Source organism: Myotis nattereri (assembly GCF_964212035.1).
Source record: "Myotis nattereri genome assembly, chromosome: 14".
Classification (NCBI taxonomy): Eukaryota; Metazoa; Chordata; class Mammalia; order Chiroptera; family Vespertilionidae; genus Myotis; species Myotis nattereri.
The window spans coordinates 35,254,094-35,275,881 of NC_138089.1; the positions used below are offsets into that span (position 1 = coordinate 35,254,094).

The 21,788-nt window shown below is 43.3% G+C and overlaps 1 protein-coding gene across 1 annotated transcript in view; it reads right to left on the reverse strand.

Moving 5' to 3' along the window:
• Positions 1-1,721: 1,721 nt before the first annotated feature.
• Positions 1,722-21,788, reverse strand: part of TF (transferrin) — a 28,590-nt gene continuing 8,523 nt past the window's right edge. Inside the window, exons 7-17 of the mRNA XM_081106175.1 lie at positions 21,535-21,713; positions 20,581-20,758; positions 18,773-18,927; positions 18,095-18,185; positions 17,462-17,497; positions 15,722-15,880; positions 12,113-12,257; positions 10,907-10,971; positions 4,804-4,988; positions 3,253-3,442; positions 1,722-1,916 (exon numbers count right to left, since the gene is read on the reverse strand). Coding sequence (XP_080962301.1) covers positions 1,861-1,916; positions 3,253-3,442; positions 4,804-4,988; positions 10,907-10,971; positions 12,113-12,257; positions 15,722-15,880; positions 17,462-17,497; positions 18,095-18,185; positions 18,773-18,927; positions 20,581-20,758; positions 21,535-21,713 — 1,439 coding nt within the window. The 3' untranslated portion in view covers positions 1,722-1,860. The remainder of the gene's footprint in view (positions 1,917-3,252; positions 3,443-4,803; positions 4,989-10,906; positions 10,972-12,112; positions 12,258-15,721; positions 15,881-17,461; positions 17,498-18,094; positions 18,186-18,772; positions 18,928-20,580; positions 20,759-21,534; positions 21,714-21,788) is intronic.

Here is a 21,788-nt window from a genome sequence, read left to right on the forward strand (position 1 = left end):
TATCTGATGAACATGATTTCAGACATTTCTTTGTACATATACACGGATCATAAGGCAATCTAGAGAGAGGGATAAATAAAAATACACAAATTATATTAAGGAGCTATAGCATGCACTGCTGTATTTGCAGTCCCTAGAACAGTGTCTGGCTCATGGTAGGTGCTCCCATACGTTGTTGACAAAGTTGGGTTTGTTGACTCATTGCAACAATACAGACTACACCCCATGGGGTATCTCACCAAACAAAGGAAAAGAAAGTTACAGGATTTGGGGTAAGGGTGGAGTTTTGGTGAATATTAAATAAGGCAGAATGCTGAGAGGCTCAAGGCAAAGTAGGGCTGTGTGTGTGTGAAAAGGTGAACTCAGGTCTTCACTGCAAAGTGCACCTAGAATCCTGTTTCCATAGACATTAGAAATTTAAGAGAGATGTGGACTGTTGTGTCCAGAAACTCCCTCTCGGCAGCTCCGTGCCTGAGTGTAAATTGAGGCTGTGGAAGGAGTTAGGAAATAAAGGGGCAAACTGAAGGGTTGTTTAGAGGGCAAATCAGCAGAACTTGCTGGCCGTGGACATGGAGTGAGAGAAAACAGGGAGTTGGAATTTGACTCCTCACTTTATGGCTCCTGTGAGGGTAAAAGACCATGACTTTAGCTGGTGTGAAATACATGTAGACAGCAGTTAGGTTAGGCAAGCGGGAGAGGGAAGGGGCAGGATGATCACCTCCAGTTTTTGACTTGGGGGTATCTGGTTCCTGTGAGAGCTCCACGAGTATAGCTCCACAGTAAGGAGGAGGGGGTGTGAGTGGGGACACTGGAGGCAGGGGTCAGAAATATAGCTATGGATGTAGATGCCCAAGAGTCACTCACATTGTTTAGGGAGGGCCTGCAAAGTGAGAAGAGTGCTGGGTCAAGAGAAGAACCCCAGGATTATTTCCCTACAATTATTTCCCTCAGGGCTGGCAGGATGAGCCCAAAGTAAGGCCACAAATGGACAGAGGGACTACCAGGACAGAGAAGCTGGAAACTTGCAAAGAAGAGTGAGTGGTCAGCTGTATCGAGTGCAGCACATAGACTCAGGAATGAAAGAACTAAAACTGGTTTTCGCAATTGGCAGGTGGGTGGCGATCTTAGCCAGGGTAGCTGCAGGGAAGTGAGTGGAGCGGAAGGCTGATTTCCGTATGCTCAGCCGTTAGTAATAAAGGAGGCATGGAAAGAGCGAGCCTCCATCTTTCAGGAGTTTGACTGAGGAGGGGAGGAGACAGGGCAATGACTGCTGTGGGAATCGGGGTCACGGATGATTTTTAGCAAGAAGATGTCACAGTGATTCACTTTTCCAACCAGCTAGAATCAGGATCTGATGAAATTCATTTTAAAAAAATTTAAATATATAAATATTTTATATTCTTTTTCTGTAGTCTATCTCAATAACTCACTCTGTATCCTCCTTCCTGCCCCTTCCCTAGCATCACACACACACACACACACACACACACACACACACACAGCCACATACACTTGATTGCATTATAATGACCATGCAGACCCCTTTTAGAAAGAATTCCATTTGGGACTGTACCCAGGAGGTGTGGCTATGGGAAGGATCAGAGCTGTGGGAAGGATCAGAGCTTGAGCTCTGAAGGAAGGGCTCAATTGCACATGTGTTTAGATGGATAGTATAGAAGAAATCCTTCCAGGACAAACATTTAGGAAAGAATGAAGTTTTTAAAAGGTAAAACCAATAATATTTTTTATTTATTTCCTGCACAGATGGCAACATTGAACTATGAAGGCAGCCAAAAAACCCCTCAGGCCAGCGAGACCAGGGGACGCTGATGGGTCACATGAGCTCCCAGCTCCATCAGCTCATGGCCCCGTTTTTGGAGTTAAAGGTTTATGGAAAGTGCAGGCTTCCAGGAGTTCTGTAGGGGAAAAGAAGAAAGGTAGGAAAGTCAGTATATACCTATATTTATTTTCTGTCGAGTGAATAAACAGTTAAATCTGATACAAAAGCATCCCAGTGGCCTTCTCCACTTGCCTGCATAGCCCTTGTGCCTACCCCAGGTCAGGCCCCATACCGAGGATGGCAACACGATTTCCCTGCCCTGCATCATCCCCCACCTGATGTCTTATAGGCAGAGCTCCTACACTGAGTCCATGTGATTGGGAGGAGCCTGCGAGTACTGTCTTCTCTGACCTCTCTAGGCTGGAAAGGAACCACCATAGCAAGATGCACCAGGCACCTGCATGAGCCAGTTTCCGTACTAGGGGCTGGGGATGGAGCAGAGAACAGCAAAGCCAGATTGTCCCCTCTTGGAGGATATAGGTTAGGTAATTATAACTGGGTGCTCACAACAGTGGCCCTGGGCAAGCATGTTCCTTACATCAGAATCATGTGGGGCAGCTGTTAAAATTCAGAAAACCTGACTGTGGCACAGACTTGCTGATTCAGTATCCACAGGGCCTGGGAATCAGAATCCATATGGCCATGTGGATTTGAAAGCATATCTTAAGGACCGTGGCTCACTTACATGCACACAAAAGTTGCTGTATATTCACCCTGTAACATACTATTCTCCCACATCTTCCAAATGATTTCAAGTGATTAAATGAGGTCCAACATACATATAGTGCAAACGTACTTTTTTGTATTTTAATTCTGAGAAAACTGGTGTTCTAGGTGAGTATTATATATGACAACTTTATAGTTACCAGGATTATCATTGTTCAAGCTCTCAAGAGCAGCGCTGCATTAAAGAACTTTCTGCACTGATGGAAATGCATCTTTGCTCACCTATGTGGAGCCACATGTAGCTGTTGAGCACTTGAATTATGGCTAGTGTGACTGAGGAACTAAATTTTTCATTTTGTTTAATTTCAAGTAATTTAAATTTAAATGGCATTATATAGCTAGGGGCTGTTGTATTAGACAGTGCAACTCTGTATAAAAAAAAAGGGGGATTTTAGTGCAGAGCAATGGGCATGGGCACATAAACCCCTTCCTTCTCTTAGTAATAACATGGAATTCAGCATGTCCAGACAACTCACTACTTCAGTGCCCTGAGGCAATGGCCTCCTTGCCAACTGCCCTTACAAGTAGCCTTCATATGTTCTGGGATTATGTTGTTCCCTCATTGTTTCATCTTGTCCATTGGCCATCTCCTGGGGACTGTAGCCCACTTCTCCTTTTGTACCCACCACCCAGAACCCTGCCCACATTTGCTTTGCAGCTTCCCCCATGCTGTTCCTCCTACTCACTTGAAGTTGAGCACTGTCTCAGGTTACCCACAGCTGTGACATACTCCGCTCCTAAGTAGGATTCATACGTTGTTCTGCCCTGAAGTTCGGCCAAACATTTTGTATCATCCCTAAACAGCAGGTCCTTGGTTTTAGATTGGAACAGACAGAAGTCGCCCAAGCAGCCATTTTCATCTTTTCCAAACTGGGCCTGTCAAATGAATAGGAAGTGCTGAGGACTGTGGAAGTGAGCAACTAGGAACACATGGATGGGATGGAGGAGACTAAAAGTTAGGAACCAGCTTTGGAAAGCAAGGGAAGCTACAGAGGATGCCTCAGGATCCCTCCACCTCCCTCACCTGGCATTCACCCACTTTTGGCCCCAGCTCCATGCTTTCATGACGTCCCAAAGTCCTCTGTAGGGTTCCTCGTGGTCCACATCCTCTGTGGAGTCCCTCCCACCCAGCCACCTGCTCCCGATTTCTCTGATCTCTCCACCCCACTTCCTTGGCCATGGCCTCATGGGCTGCTTGCAGGAAACGAGAGGACAGGCAGAAACATGTCCCTTCTAAGTGTTACTGTCAAAGAAGATTTTAAACATGAGCTACCCAATAAGTGGTGGTACAGGTGGTTGTTACAAGTTCATGTTTGACTAAATTTTATTTTAATCTTCACCCAAGGGTATGTTTTTATTGATTTTTAGAAAGAGAAGAAGGGAGAGAGAGAAATATTGATGTGAGAGAGAAACATCAATCAGTTGCCTCCTGTAAGTGCCCCAACCGGAGATTGAACCTGCAACCTAGGTATGTGCCCTGACCGGGAATCAAACCTGCAACTTTCCAGTGTATGGGACGACACTCCAACCAATTGAGCTACCCGGCCAGGGCTTGACTACATTTTTTATCCTATCGTGGGCAAGAGGCTTAATTATTCCACGCTTCCTAAGATTTTAAGTGAAATGATGATTCCACCTAGCACCTAGGAAATCTTCATTAAGTCTGAACTACTATAATTTACCTTAAGAGGACTCACAAAAATATGCTATCTTAATTTTTTAAAAATAAAACTAATGGTAAATCAATAGGCAGATGGTGATTGTGGGTAGAGGAGCCTTTATAATTAGAATACTCAGGCAGCCCCTCTCCTCACCAAGGCCGGCCAGAGGAGAAGCTCCATGAGGGTTGGGAGCTTGGATTTTTCTGGATGTTTGAGTGGTTCTCAGTCTGTCTAAGCAAGGGAAACACAGATCCACATTTCATGACCTGTGTCAAGGAGATCTGGGAAACAGAATCAGTCCTTTTCATTTAAAAAAAAAAAATGCAAATGTGCAGAAAACAAGGGTACCAAGGGCAAAGCAGGAAGACAGACCTGAGGACATGCACATCAGATGGGGGCTAATCTCCAGTGACCAGGAGACCCAGGCCTCGGAGATCCAGTTCCACAATCCATACCCTCCCAATTCTAGTTTCCAGAAAGAGAATGCAGGAATAGAGGCTCCATTTAGCTGTGAGCTCCTTCCAGATAATCCACACCACCCAGAATGAACGGGTGGAGGCCCTGGCTGGTTCCTACCTGCTGTTCAAGTAGCACCTTGTGAACACAAGCTGCCTTATCTTGCCTTGAGACCACACCATGATTTGGGGATCGGGCTAGGTAGCAGTTCTCAGCCTCGGTCACAGCCTTCCTGGTGCCATCAGGGCACAGGAGCTTGAAATTTTCCTTCTGTAGGTCCTTAGCCCAGTCAGCAGTGTTCTTTCCTGGAGATAGAGAAGGTGGGTCAGCCACAGCTGACAGCTTTGGTCAAGTCACCCTCTCCGGGCACTGTGACCGATCCACTGGTGTGTGGAGGGCCTGGACCCAGTGGCCAGCAGGAGTGCACACAGTGATGTGTAGAGGAAGAGACTTACCAGGAATTCCTAGCGACCACCCCTTCCAACCTGCCCCACCCAGCCAGAGAAGAGGACTGTGTTCTGTGGATGCTGTTCCAAAAGTTCTTCATTTCTACTAAATTCCAAAGCGTTTGGGCCTCTTGCTCCAGTGTAGGAAGTATGTGACCTTCAACTGGTTGACAGTCTCTATGCTCTATCTTCTTACACCAACAAGAAAAGGAGCTTCCCTAGAAGCCCTTTTGGAAACTGCAGCAGTGTGTTAAATCTGACTCATACTGGCTCTGTTTGAAAATGGGTACATTCCTCTGTGCACGCAGGTCCATACCCTGTTCTCAGCCCTTTGCTTCACCTCTATATTTTCTCTGGAAAAGAAAATCTTACCCATTCTCAAGGTTCTGGCTCCAGAGCAATTCTCAAATGTTTTCCCAGTTTTTACTTCTCTCCTAATCGTTTCCTTAACTTAATTTTCATTTAATTTTTGTCATTTAATGGAACAACTAATACATGGATTCACTATTATAAAATTTTATATTACTTACGTATAAAGTCAAAATACCTGTTTTCTGCACTCCCAAAATGTACCCTTTTAGTGTTAACAGAAAACTCAAATTGCCTAACCATACACATCTTCACTCACCTTTAAACATCTCTCCTTTCCTTTCTTACCAGTTCCAGTTCTACCCATTTAGCGGTAGAACATACCTCTAAATGCTGTGTGAACTCAGAACCAGCACAGTGAGGGTATAGTAATTAGGGGAAGCTACCTGGAAGAGGCAAGGTTTTACGTATCTTGTATAGGATTGGGAGGAGGAAAAAGGAATGCTTCTCTGGGAAGGTGGAGGGCACTGGTAAGACTCAGGAAGGTACAAACCTGGTGTTTCTAATGGGTGAAAGGAGAATGGCCCCACTGGGACAGTCTCGGTGGTTGGGCTGAGCAGGTGAGGCATGCCCAGGCACTAAAGGCCTTGAGTGTGGCACTTGGCAGGAGGAAAAGTGCGTCTATGAGGATTTAGGAATGGAAATCAATGTTATTGTATGAGCCAGAGCCTAAAATAGGACAATTAAGAATAATGAGGAGAGAAACTAAGATGGCGGCATAGGTAAACACCTGGAAATTGCTGCCTCCCACAACAACTTCAAAAATACAACAAAACACAAAAACAAAAGACAAAACAGACATCATCCAGAACTACAGGAAGGCTGGCTGAGTGGAAATTCTACAACTAGAAGGAAAGAAAAGCACACTGAGAGCCAGAGGAGCTGCGGAAGTAAAGTGCAGAGGTATGGAGGCGCGCGTGCGTTAAGGGGCTGGCACCTGAGGACGTGGCTGTCTTTTTGAATCGGGAGGGAGTCACAAGCTCCCGACTGCTCTGAACTCCGGTTCTGGGAAGTCTCTGGGGACCCAGGACTCATACGGGGAGAAACTGGACTGTCTGGCAGCAAGCAGAACTCTGAACTTGAGGGCGGCTTTCCTTCAGAGGTGCTTGCAGCAATTATCGGGACACTGAGACGCGCGGCCCCTTAGGGCAGGGCTGAGGATCCGTCATAGCTGCTTGCTCCGCCCTTTGATTCCCTGAGACCCTGCCCCACCCAGGCTGCAGCAGAGGCTTTTGCATATGAATGCCCCGGCCCTTTGCAACCTGAAAATTACCTAACAAAGTGCAGCTGGGCCAGACAGACCCAGAACTTCCAAGAGAAGGCAGAAGGCCTCACAGCAGCTTGCATTGCTTCACAGGTGGGCCTCATCAGGGCACCTCCAAACTCCAAAAAAGGAAGGGGAACCTGCAGTTCTCTTCGTAGCTCCTGCTGTGTAACCTCAGGCAGAGGCTAAATTAGCACCTCCTTAGATCCAAGAGCCAGTGTACCCAGTGGTCAGAAGGGGACCATCCAGATTACAACTCCTCAGATCCATAGCAGACACACTCAGGGCACAGACTCAGTGAGCACCAAAGCCCCACTGAAGCAAGTCTTGCCCCAGAAGGGTGTCTTCAGCACAGAAGTTCTCCCACTGCAGACACAGCTGATTCTCACTGCCAATTGGCCTGGAGGTCAATTCCTCCCAGTGATCCTACAACAATCAAGGCATAACTACAACAAGACTGTGCACAAAGCCCACAGGGGGGTGCACCAAGAGTGTCCACCTCAGGTAACTGGGGAGGCTGAGCCACTGGGCCCTACAGGACACCTAGCACACAAAACCACTCTACCAACACAGGGAAGCATAAAAATTGCGGAGACAAAGAAACAGGTCACAAATGACAGAAATGGAGGAAAGCAAATGACTGGATATAGAGTTCAAGGCCACGTTTATAAGGTTTTTCAAGAATTTTATGGAAACCGCCGATAAATTTAGTGAGACCCTGGAGGATATGAAAAAAGACCAACTCAAAATTAAGCATACACTGACTGAAATAAAGAATAATATACAGAGTTCCAACAGCAGACTAGAAGATCCCAAGAATCAAGTCAAAGATTTGAAATACTAAGAAACAAAAAATACCCAACCAAAAAAGAAAAAAGATTCCAAAAATATGAAGATAGTGTAAGGAGCCTCTGGGACAACTTCAAGCGTACCAACATCAGAATTATAGGGGTACCAGAAGAAGAGAGAGGGCAAGATATTGAAAACCTATTTGAAGAAACAATGACAGAAAACTTCCCCTACCTGGTCAAAGAAATAGACTTACAAGTCCAGGAAGCACAGAGAACCCCAAACAAAAGAAACCCAAAGAGGACCACACCAAGACACATCATAATTAAAATGCCAAGAGCAAAAGACAAAGAGAGAATCTTAAAAGCAGCAAGAGAAAGAAACTCAGTTAACTTCAAGGGAATACCCATACGACTGTCAGCTGATTTCTCAACAGAAACCATGTAGGCCAGAAGAGAGTGGCAAGAAATATTCAAAGTGATGAATAGCAAGAACCTACAACCAAGATTACTTTATCCAGCAAAGCTATCATTCAGAATAGAAGGTCAGATAAAGAGCTTCACGATAAGAAAAAGCTAAAGGAGTTCATCACCACCAAACCAGCATTATATGAAATGCTGAAAGGTATTCTTTAAGAAAAGGAAGAAGAAAAAGGAACTCTTACCATTTGCCACAGCATGGATGGAACTGGAGAGCGGATAAATACCACATGATCTCACTCATTTGTGGAATATAATGAACAACATAAACTGATGAACAAGGACTGATCCAGAGATGGAGAGGCATTGATTGGACTGTTGGGCCTTGGAGGGAAGGTAGGGGAGGGTGGGGGTAAGGGGGAAAGATCAACCAAAGGACTTATATGCAAGCATATAGGCCTAACCAATGGACATGGACAACGGGGGGGTGAGGGCATGAGCGGGGGCGGGGGGGTGGGTAGGGGGTAACGTGGGGATAAGGACACATATGTAATATCTTAATAAAAAAATATATTTTAAAAAAAAGAATAATGAGATGGGAGGAGATTTAGTCTGGTTTAGGAGGGTAGCAGTGGGCATCTAGAAGTGCATCATAAAACTTTTTATTTCCAGTAAAACTAATCCTTGGTTTTGGTTTTTGTTTTACAACAGTAATTTGCAAAATGTTACACAGTTTAAGGAAGAAAATTCTGAAACGCTTATAATCCCACAGCAGCCACTTTTCAGATTGGTGCATTTCTTCTAGTCTTTTTTTCGACACACATAATTTGCAGACAAATCTAAATAATTAGATCATAGAGTCCACATGCTTTTGTATCCTGATTCTTCTATACCACAACATACCACGGAATTAATAAAGACATATTTTAAAGAAATAAAATCATACTGATAGAGGCTAATCTAGGCTTGACTAGCAGGGCATATGGTCAAGTCTTCAGTAGGGACAAAGGCTGTAGGAAGAGGACTGGATTTTGAGAGAATATGAGGAGTTCGGATTTACACAGGTTGAGGTTGCAGCGCCAGTGTACTTTGTACATAAAAATGACCATGTGGCAATATAGGATAGGTTCCTCTCTAAATTCCCCTCAAGAGGCAAAGCTCTTGGAGCCATTGCAAAAGTAGAGAATTGAAGCCTAGAAAGGGGGCCCTACTCAGAAGAGTACAAAAGGAAATCAAGGGGTGACAAAGAACCAGTCCTAGGGTAATACTCGGTAGCAGGAAAAAGGACAGCCTTTAAAGAAAAAATGCAAAAATAATAGGAAGGAGGAAAGGAAAATTAGCCAAATCAATGTTCCTTCAAGTAAGTACTTAGCACTTCTGTATGCCACATACTATAGTCAGTGTTGGGATAGAAAAGGAGGGGAAAAGGAGCTCAGAGATTTCGTGTGGCCAGTTTATTATTACAAAGTGGGATGAGTTCAACAATACTAGCAATATGGACCAGGGATTCTGTTGTGGATATGTGTGTCCCATCAGGGAAGGCTTCTTGGGGGATTTGGAGTTAGTTTATTCTAGATGGATTGCTGGAAAGATTTGAGGTTGGGTGAAGGGGCATGAGGAAAGGAAGGGAAGAAATAGCTGCTTGGACTATATTGGGCTCTATAAGTAGTAATACCGAGTGGGCAGGTGGCGTACTCATTCTTACCAACTTTAAAAACTTTTTCTAAATCCTGAGGATATGTTTTTTTTATTGATTTTGAGAGAGAGAGAGAGAGAGAGAGAGAGAGAGAGAGAGAGAGAGAGACAGACATCAATTCATCAATTACCAGCCTCCTGTATGCACACTGACTGGGATCAAACCTGTAACCTAAGTATGTGCCCTGACTGAGAATCAAACCCACAACCTTTTGGTGTATGAGCCAATGCTCCAACCAACTGAGCCACCTGGCCAGGGCTTGTTTTTTAATGTCATAGCTATCCAATATTCACCCTCTTGTTTTAGGATCCAATAATAGTTCCTGATTCAATCAATCTTGATTGGATCAATCATAAAAAACTATTGTTTGCCAAGTGATAGTTTTTTAACTTTATAATTATTTCTACATTTATTAGTTAGTATTCTACAATAAGGAATATCTGTTCCTCTACCTTCATTTGTTTAATCAGGATGGACTCATGTATTCTTATTTTTATTTAATGGGTTATTATAGTTACATTATTATTATTTCTTTTAATACTCAGAATGCCCCAGATTTGGCCAGTGGGGGTCCAAATGGCTCCTGTGTGCTTTCACATGTTCCATCACTGATCACTTCCATGTGATGTTCCAAGCTCACCTTATATTTCTCCTGCTCAGCCCTAGAATAGGCTGTTGTTCTAAGGGGCCCTGGTTACTTTTAATGGAGGTGGTTCTAGAATCCACGATCTTGGTACTCATCCCTACTGGTATGCCACTGTCTCTAGGGTTTTTTCCCCCCAGTGGACATAGAATACATTGGAATATATATTGGACCTGAAAATATAGGAAATAATTATAAGGGACCCTTTTGCAATGATTCAGAAAAATTGAATATGGACTGTGGATGTAATGAATATTAAATTCATGTTAATGTAAATATCCTGCTCTTGGTAATTGTAAAGTAGGTATATAAGAGAATGTCCTTGTTCTTAATAAATGTGCCCTGAAGTATTTAGGGGACAGGCAGCACAATGCCTGCACCTATGGGAAGGTTCCTGGGAGAGAATTCAGGGCCACTGGAACCTCACAGTTCTTGCCACACTCCTTACCCAGGTGAAAACCTCTCTCCACTGAACAAAAAGGTTGAGAATCAGAGCTCTGGAGCCTGATAGAGTCCATAACACTTTCACCAAGGCATCCTGAACACAAGGGAACACGGCAACCCCGGTGTGGAGGGACAGGGAGCATGTGCACATACCGCCAGTGTTCTGATCGATAGTCTCTTCTTTCACAAAGGCCACGTCTCCTCTCTCAACCAGACACCTACAGAGAGAAAAGAGGAAGATAGGGAGAAAAGAGGAAGTCAGCAAGATAGATCTTTCCTTCAGGAGGGCCACCTTACAGATCTAGAGCTGGCCATCTGACATCAGCAATTGGGACTCCCCTTCTATCACTAATCAACTATTATACTAATCTTACATCACAAAGGAATAAAGAAAAAGAAATCTCCGATTTGCTTTGTAGTTATACAGTCTCGGTTCCACACACTGAATCTTAAATTCTGCACAGTTTCTCCAACAGAGAGAGCTATATCATTTTCTAAGCATCAAAACATATTTTAGAGAGTAGTTTTTCAGTGAGGTAATTTCTTTGTAAAATTGGAAATGTGTAGACTGTGAATTGTACTTACTCTAATTCACAAGGTGGTTCTAACTGATACATTGGGATAAAATTTAGTGTTTTTCTTCACCGAGAAGTTCAGTTACAATGCTACCATCATTGTGCAGTTGATGGATTAACGAACTACTAAGTAACACAGGCCTGAATCAGAAAGGACAGTTAAAAAGTAATAAGGTCGTAAGGTGCACAGGTGTCTGTATAAAAAAATGATAAACATTCCATGAAATAGAATTATAGTTGGGAATGTAGAAATCATGTACTTTACTTTTGTATATTTCCAGATTGTAGGTTCCCCAGGGGCGCATGAAGAGCATGAGCCAGGCCCCTGACTCCTATATTCAACTATGATAGAGTTCCCTCACATTGGCACTTGTAATATTTGGAGCCAGATAACTCTTTGTTGTAGGGTGCTGTCCTATGCATGCAGGATGTTTAGCAGCCTCTACCAATTAGATGCCAGCAGCACCCTCTCCGCACACCAACCCACTCCAGTCCTATTTGATAATGAAAAATATCTCCAGACACGGCCATATGTCCCCAGGGGGCAAAGTGCCCTCTGTTGAGACCAACCTTACTGCCAGTCTTTGCTGTCTATGACAGCCAGGTCTGGAGACAGTCCTGGAGGGCCCTTCACACAGGGTTCTACACATGGTTGCTGAATATGGCACCTGAAACACGCAGGACTAATAGGCTAGTAACATAAGAAACTCACCTTAGTTCCTAAAAAGGAATCTTGTCAGAGCTGGGAGTATTATTATATTCATTCCAGCTTTCTAAGTCTTACCTGAGCGCCCCCGTGTAGCCGTAGTATCTCTCGTTGTTGTTGGGTTCACACTCCTTTCCTGGAACAGTTTCTGATCCAGCGCACAGAGCACAGAGACTGGAACCTCGCTTATACCCAGGGGCACAGCCTTGACTAAAAAATTTATCTGCAGAAGGGCAAGAAGAAGTCAGCTTTTCCTAAGTCAGTATGAATGGCCTTCATTTAACACATTAACAGGTGTGTATGGCCCAAGACAGGCAGAACATACTCATTTATTCTGGGACCTTCCATCAACTCAGGACCTGCCAGGCTATAGGCTTTAAAGGGAAACTTAAGACTGGGAATAGAAGTTAGTGACCGTTACAATTTGGGTGGAGAGAATTCTTCGGACACCCTGAGAGTGTGATCACTTATCTAAAGGAAAAAGATGGAAATGACTTAAAGGGGATAAAATTGAAGGTCTCATTCCCTGAACTTGTGCCACCTATTTGCAGATGTTTCCTTCTCCTGCCATTTATTACAAGAGGCTTTTACAGAACTTACTAGTAGAACTCAAAGCTCAAAAAAGAGCTGGGGAAATTTAGTCACAGCTCAGCTGCTCTCCCCTGGCTGTAACACTTCCAGGAGACTCAGGAGAGCAGAGGTGGTGCCCTTGCTGGTTGGGAACCAGAGCTTCTGAATGTCACCCCAGCTACTCTTCGCTTCCTGTCAAGTTGGTACCAAAACAACTGCATGCATAAATGTGATCCAGTCCACACATACAATTCATCTGGTCCCTAACTATTTTTAGAGGACTCTCCTTTTTACATCAGTTGCACATATTTGGAGGTGGCAGGGAGGACATACTCAGGAAGTTAATGTAAATGAGAACTATTAGAAAATATTTAGAAACTATTAGAAAACTAAGCTCATACTGGAGGATATTCAGTGGACAGAGAATATATACTGATTTCCATCCCTTGGAAGAGTCCTGGGAATCAGGCAGTCACTTGTGAGACCTAAGGATCTCACACACTCACATTGCCCAGAAAGCCCTAAGGCAGGGATTATAGCTGTTGACCCTGTAGCTATTTCCCCTTGTTCCTTAGTAACAAAGATCTAGTTTTTTCAATGTTTTTCTCCATTAATCATTTTTTATATATAATTGACATTTAACATATTTGTTTCAGGTATACAAATAATGATTGTGAATATATTGTGAAATGATCACCACAATAAGTCTAGTTAACATCTGCCATCATACAGTTATAAAACTGTTTTTCTTGTGATGAGAAATTTAAGATCTCTATTAGCAACTTTTAAATATTATTAACACACATTATTAACTTTAGTCACCATGCTGTACAGCACATCCCCATGACTTATTTATTTTATAACTCGAAGTTTGTACCTTTTGATCCGCTTCACCCATGTTGTCCAAACCCACCCCTGGCCTCTAGCAACCATCAGTGTGTTCTCTGTATCTATGAGCTTGGTTTGGTTTCCTTTTTTTTTTTTTTTTTTAGATTCCACATATTAGTAAAATTATACAATATTTATCTTTCTCTGTCTGACTTATTTCACTTACTATAATGCCCTCAGGGTCCACCCATCTTGTTGCAGATGGCAAGATTTCCTTATTTTTTATGGCTGAATAATATTCCTATGTGTGTGTGTGTGTGTGTGTGTGTGTGTGACATTTTTGTTATCCATTCATCTATTGATGGACATTTAGATTGTTTCCGTGTCTTGGCTATCTTTTTCTATATATATAAAAGGCTAATATGTTAAGTGTCTCTCCTCCCATCTGACTGGTCACTATGACGCGCACTGACCACCAGGGGGCAGGCACTCAACGCAGGAGCTGCTGTGACATGCACTGGCCATTTAAAAATAAACGGCACCATGGACCTGGCGCTGACAAACCAGCAGTCAGCTTCCTCCAAGTGGGACACAGGCCCCGCCACACCCCCGGAGCGACACCCCACCAAATCACAACCAATGCTGCTAAGACCCCATGGCGCAAAATGCGGCCCACAGCCCAGCCCAGCCCGGAAACGGTGTCTGTGGGCACCAATAATGACATCATGTAGCAATGCCCTGCTTCCTCTCCCTAGCGACTAGCCTCCTTACAGTTTCTTCAGCCCAGGAACATGACTTGCTTTACAGCCAGGTGGAAACATTTACACTTTAACCAAATGTCTGTGAAGCGTTTTCCAGTGCCTCATCTCATTTGATCCTCACAGAAGTCCTGAAGTAGGTAGATAGGAGACTCAGTAGAATCCTATTTTATTTTCATTAACCGGAAAATGGAGATTTAGAAAGCTTAGAAACTTGACCCGACTAAAAAGAAGTAAGAAATGGTGGATCTTGAAAATGACTTCAGGTTTTCTCACTGCGCAGAATATAGTCAAACACTGCTGCAGTTAAATATTTTACCCTTTGTTCTCCCTGTGTGATCTATAATAATAATCTGCTTCGTGTGGATATGTACTGCTGTGTTGCTGACAATTACCTGAAAGAGAAGTTGGGGTGTTTCACTGGGCTAGAAAAAGTTTAGCTAAATTAGAAAGCAGGTCTAATTAAGCAAGTTTATGCTATATCTATAAAAGGCCAAGTTGACTTGTGCATGTACGATACATATAAAGCTCTCACTGGCGCCAATCACACACATGTACTTCAATCTGTCATTGTCGATCATGAATTTGGTTGAACCTTCTATTATAGAGAAAGGGCAAATAGTGATATTAAAATATTTCCTCTAATTAATTTCCTTTTTAGTGTGCATGAATTCATGCACTGGGCCACTAGTTGTAAATAATGCTGCAGTAAACATGGGAGTGCATATATCTTTTTGAATTAGTGTTTTTTCCTTTTAATAAATACCCAGAAGTAGAATTGCTGGATCATATGGTAATTCTATTTTTAATTTTTTAAAACAAAGTTCTGGTTTTATTTGGGCAGAAACATGCCCAAATAAAAGATGACATTTTCCAGTGTCTTTTACAGCTAAGTGGAGTATGTGCCTGAATTCTGAGCAATGAGAAGTTATTTGAAGTGATTGGGTTAGATTTCCTGGATGGCTTCTTTAATATGTTAACAGCAGGATGTCCTATGCATGCAGGATGTCCTATGCATGCATGCAGGGGCAATTTGATTTCTAAGGGGGCAATTCGATAATGAGTTATTAACAGTGAATTTTTTGTATTTCTTATGGTTCTAGGGGCCTCATATACAGTAATATTTACTTAATATTCACTTTAAGTTGCCCTTGCTCCTTGCGGTTTCCTGGATTATGGATGTGACGGTAATTATGAATGACCCTGAAGACAGAAGCCCCATGCTCAGAATGGTGAAGCAAAAGAGAGAGGGGACCTGGATTTCTAAGGATCATATCAGCATGGACTGCTCACCTCTCCTCTTTTTCATAAGAGAGAAAGGTAAGCCATTATGTGCAACCAAAAAGAACCATTCTGATTCATCCCCCCAGACCTACCATCCCTTTTAGGTATTTCCTTAAGGTTCACTTTAAGCAAATTTTAACTACTATAGAACCAGAGTCCCAGCAGCATTTTGTACCATACCATTCTCTTCCCAGTACACCTCTTTCTGGCTTGTCCTGACTACAGTGACCTCCCAGGATTCACTCACCAAATTCACAGTGATTGATCTTGCTGTAGAGCAGGCCCATGGGGATATTCCAGCCAGCAGTTCTATCTACTGCAGTGTGACAGGACTTCTTGCCTTGTAGAGTGTTCCATGTGAGGTCCTCTGGTGATGATGACTTAACCACAGCCACAGCCAAATATCCTATAAGAGATACATTAAAAAAAAAAAGGATGTATTAACACCTTTAGGCCCTTCAGAGTGCCTGTCAACAGTCAAAGCCTGCCATCTCCCTATGGAAGCAAAATTATTCTGAATTATTCCTACTGTCTCTGAAGGAGCCCTTCCCAATAACAGTGAGGTGAGCACAAGTCATTCTTTCAGGTGGAGATTAATCTGAACTAAAAAATCAAAATAGTAAGAATATATTATCATAGAGCAATGGCTGGTGTATGACTCTTTCCCAAATGCACAAAGCTACTGAAGTTATAAATCAGCAACTCACCCTCCACTGTGGAACATCTGAGGAATGAATACTGAAGGGTACATAGTGTACTAACAGTTATCAGGAAATATTGTATATGGCCAATAAACGGCAGGGGATATTCTGGCCAGATATTTTGTGACAAAGAGAATACAGATTTACACTAAAATATGTGAAGTGGAAACTGTCACAATCAAGCCAACTACCATTTTTAGCAGCAAATAGTTGCTGATTCTTAATACTGGGGATGGAACATCAACCTGTGATTTCAACTGTCTAATTTAACTCAGTAACTTGTTTACAACAGAAAACAGAGCAATCGTATTATCCATGGAATAAGAAAAGGCCTTTCTATATTCTCCTACTGAGCTTGGCTCCTAGAGTGATGGGGAAAGGCTGGGAGGTTGTAATCAGGGAAAGTCACGAGGACAGAATTGCACACTAGTAGCTGGAAAATGACCTGGAGAGGACTGTGCATAGAGGTTCTGGGGCCCAGTGCTTACCGAGGTGTAAGACTTCCTGACTTGCTCCCACCCCATCTTTCCAGATCCACCTTAGCCAGAACCCTGGGCAAGAGCCAGGTTGGCCTGGCTTCCTCAGCTCAGCCCTGGCTGGAAGACTGGGGAATTTTATCCTCTTAGATGTCTGTCCGGGTGAGCCTTTCTCCCCAGCCCAGCCAGAAACAAATATACCAGGCTCCTTGGCTGGTACTCATCTGAAACTGCAGGCCTAATGTAATGCTAGGGAGTCAGGAGTGGTGAGGAGGGTGTAGATGTGCTTATAGGATATAGGAGCCTAGACAGCTTATAAACTCTCAGCCTCTTAAACATCCTTAGAGAATGAGGAGACCTACCTTATAGGATTCAATGAGAAATCCTTTGTGTAAGTCAGTGGTTCTCTACCTTCCTAATGCTGCAACCCTTTAATACAGTTCCTCATGTTGTGGTGACCCCCAATTTCATTGTTACAGATTGAACATAATTAAAGCATAGTGATTAATCACAAAAAACAATATGTAATTATATATGCGTTTTCAGATGGTCTTAGGCGACCCCTATGAAAGGGTCGTTCAACCCCCAAAGGGCTCACGACCCACAGGTTGAGAACCGCTGGTGTAAGTAATGGCAAGTGTAAAAAGGGAACCATCATTACCATTTACTATCTTTCCATGATTCTTTTGCATCCTAAAAATTGATCTCTTCTGTTGCCTTATCTACTTGTGATTTGAATTTAAATTTACCTTCCTTTTCCCCAAAAGCAATGGAATTTATCTTAAACTCAGGTTACCAATCCCAACTCACCTTTTTCTGCTGTTTCCTTACAATTACTGGTAGTTTCTGGAGAAGAGAAAATGAAGAATTTATTAAATACTCATTTATAGATTGGAAATCATGCCTTCCCCATGTTGCAGATCAGAATAAAAAGAGCCATAAAAACTACTTATCACCAATTCCCAAAAAGCCCAAGCTCTTTTGATTGTGCAAATTCACTTTTACTCACTGGCCAATGGAATTTAGCCCAAAATTATGAATTTCAAGTTTCCTGCTCTCTGTCCTGTAGCCACAGTGGTCCCTGCCAATTATACTTGAATCTCTGCACCAGAGCAATAGGAGAAGTGTGAGTTTTGCAAGCAAGAAGACCTGCCAGGAATCTCAGCTGAGAATCCCAACTGTTCTCTGCAGTAGGTTCTCTTTTAGCTGGAACTTTGCAATGCAAAGCCTCCATTTCCCCTGGTGGAAGGTATGATAGAAGAACTATCCTTCAGTTAACTGTGGGGATTAGAGATGAGGGAGCCCAGAGCCTGGGAAGTGGGAGATACTCAGTAAGCAAGATCTTTTATGGCCATTGTAGTAAAAGTCAGGCTATGATTTTCCAATCTCCTTTTTTCGTAGCCTAGAAGAAATACAACACTGAGGGGTGCTCCTTCCACTTACTGTAGTTCTCTGCCAGGACAGGCACCAGTCCACACTTGCCCGCAATATAGATGAAGCCTCCATCCAAGCTCATGGCATCAGCTTCTCCTTTCTGCAAAGACACAGCACATCAGAGCAGATGTAAGGAGGCCATTTCCTGTCCTGTCTGCCCTTCCAGGTGTTTCCTTGAAGCAGCCTTCCCAGTCTGGGTCATCAAGTACCAAGGAGACAGCTGTTGCTAGTTCTGGACCCCCAAAGGATCAGCCAGGTACACCCAGCACAGAAAATAAAAAATACTCTCATTTTCACCCAAACCACCTTGAACTGATGATCAGTTCTGGGTGCCTTGCTTAGTTTCTACAGGAGCAAAGACCCACATTCAGTCCGCTGGTCCTCTAATAGGACACACTGTCTCAGAGACATTCCCACAACATCTTCCTGACACCAAGGATTCTCCTTTGCAAGACAGATGAGTGGAGCCCAGCTCTAAGGAGCCCATCAGTCCACAAGTTCAAAAATGCTGAAGCTTCTGTGGGGCTGGGCTCCCTCAGTGAGGGAAAGGTTCTAACTCATTTTGCCTAGTGAATTAGCCGCCCACATACCTGATTATTCCTGGGTTTTCATATCACTCCCAGGAATACTTAGGACAGGTAGCAGCAGTGGTAAGGGCACTGCCCTGTGGAAGCAGGAATGACATACCATGATCTTGGCAATACAGTCTTCAGTGGTCTCTGCTGATTCGCATTCTATTTGCCCTTTACTGTTTATACTCCACTCATCACACTTGAGCCTCTCCTGGTGGCCTATTGCACACCACTTCACAGTATTGCATCTAGCCGTTGAGGCATCTGGGCCTAGGACATAAGAAAGAGAATGGGGTTTCCGATGTGGCACCAGGAGCTGCCTGCTAGTTTGAATGCTACTAACTGTCTTCATGAAAATGCTGGGATTTGCCCAAACAGATCCCATTCAAGGAATTATCTTAGAAAGCAAAGGCAATAACAATCTCTTGATTGACTTATCATTTAGACTTAGTTTAAATTTATTTCTTCTGAGAAGCCAATCATCCTCCGAAATGCCGGGCCTTCTATCACTTCAGGCTAGCTTTTTTTCCTCTTTTTGAAATAACACTTAACCACCTGAGCTGTTCTTATTTATTTGTTCATTGTTTATTGTCTGTTCCCTGTAGAACAGTGGTTCCCAGCGTAGGGTACACACCCCACAGGGGGGGCAATTTAATTTTTAAGGGAGCAATTCGAGAATGAGTTGTTAACAGTGAATTTTTTGCATTTCTTACGGTTCTAGGGGCCTCATATACAGTGTATTAACATGTATTGTGACATATTTATGCATTTCAGTTCTCTATTATATGTTTTGAAACTTTATTTGCTATTTTTTCATATTACTTCATATTATTATTTTTTTAACAATTTTTTAGTGATTTCTTTTTCAGTACTTCAACTGTCCTTTCATTTTTCTCTTTCATGATACCATGTTCTTTGGAAGCTTGTTTAGACAAGTTAATGGCCTTTTAGTCTTTCTCCATATGAATAGGAGTTCACTTTTTGAATAATAAGAGTTATATGTCACAGGGGGGGCATCAGGATTTTAGAGATGCTTAGGTGGGGCATGACCGAAAAAAGGTTGGGAACCACTGCTGTAGAAGAACATAAGCTCTGCCAGGCAAGGGCCATGCCTGTCTTTTCTCCACTGCACCCTCATTGTTCAGGACAGTGCCTGGCTTGTGGTCAGCGCAATAAATGTCTGCTGAATAAATGGACACGCACTGAAGCATCAGACTCAGCTCAAGAGCCACTTCCTCAGGGAAGCCTTATCTCAATTCCAGGACCTGTTTTTGTTTTCATAGTCTCATAGGACCATGGTATTTTATTCTGTGTTGGTTTTTTCCCTTCTTCTGAGTAAATCTCTCCATTTTAATTGATCATTCAATAGAATGATTATCCATTGAACATTTGTCTTCTCTACTGGTGAGAAAACGTCATGATTGCAAAATCTAATATGTTTGTCTCACCATTATATACCAGCACCTAGCACAATCTATGGCCAGATAACCAATAATTCTCTGCTGAATGAACGAATGACCAAACAAACCTCCAGTGACCCAAGAAAATTTAGAAACAGGATGGACCTGTCTAGAGTTTCAGGCTCACTAGGCCACATGTTGACCATTGTAGTGGCTTTATAGGTAGGAAATTTATTTCATTCTCTTTGACTTACTTTGTGCCAGGCTAATTGGCTTCACAAAGTGGTTGGGGCAGCCCTGATTTATACCCCGTCATTTTATGCATGAATTTCCTTGAATTCCCTTTGGTGATGCCCAGGCTTATCTCATGATGATGAATGCCATTTAACATCTATCCAACAGGTAGGGCAGCTAAAGGAACATCAGGGCAGATGTTCAGTACCTGAACAGACTCTATCACTGGTCCCTGCCCTCATCTGGTTTCCAAGCTCCTAAGGTCACATGGTCCTTCCCAAGTACTTACGTGTCTTTTCCTTCAGATTCTTAATTGCAGAGGCATACTCATATCCCAGGTACATCCAGGAGTCCATCTTAGGGGGAATCTTTAAAAACCCTTGGGCAGAGTCCTTAAACAACAGGTCCTTCCCCTGGGAGGAGCTGAAGAGCTGGAAGTCTCCAGATGTACCTCTGCCATAATGTTCCTATTTATGGTAAAACAGCAGTGAATGGCTACAATGACCAAAGTAAGTTGTGAAATGGGACTAAGAAAACCAAAATCCCAGAAAATTAAATTAAACCATGAAATTTTCAAATGCCAGGGCAGTCAGGCCTGCTCTTTCCTACCCAACACCTTTTCCACTTACAGCCTTCTGAGGGATTTACCACATCTTATCTCCCTGACTGTGTTTCTGTGCTTGTCTCCCTGGCTGGGTTGATGGCTCACTGAGTGCAAGAACAGTATCTCTGTCAGAGGCTGACACTGTGTGATTGTCACTTAAACTCTTGATGGATGGATGGGAGGGCTGGATGATAGACAGTTGGCTCATTTCTGGCATTCTGCTGCCGTAGGAATGTAAAGCTAGTGGTGCAAGCAGCTCCCTTGCGATCAGGTTGAGGGACATCAAGAAAGAAACCATTTCATTCTGGGGAGTTCGTGGAAGGCCTCATGAGGGCAGGGATGTTTGCCCTTGTCCTAAAAGCCTGATTTAGTTGGAAAGAAATGTAATAGAGCAGTTAGGAGCATCTTCATGTCACTGGTCCAAAATGTAGGAGTCTGGTAGATGATAATGCAAGACTAGGTTCCATACTACTCTGAGAAGAGTCCCTGCTGAGCACTTTTAGATAAGTGGATGGTGTGTAGCATAATCCCCACTGTGTCCTAAAAACAGAAGGGTCTGCAGTGGCATTAAGGAAATGAAGGAAAATGCCCCACATCCAAGCAAGGACCACTAAGGAGAGAGAACAATGGATTTGGTACCTGGGCCTGGTTGAGAAGCTCCCAGATCAAGTCCTCGTTGCCACCTGCACTTCGGGCCACAACGGCATGGGAAGGGACAGCGGCCAGGTGGCACTCCTCATATTTATCTACTGGCTTCCGGGTGTTGTCCCTGCAGAGGAGCTCATACTGGTCCCTGTCAGCCTGGTGTGGAAGGTCCTCTGAGGGAGGAAAGCCCAGATGAACCTACTGCACGAAAAGCCATGAGCTTTTGGTCCCCTTCCCCTCCCTTGCAA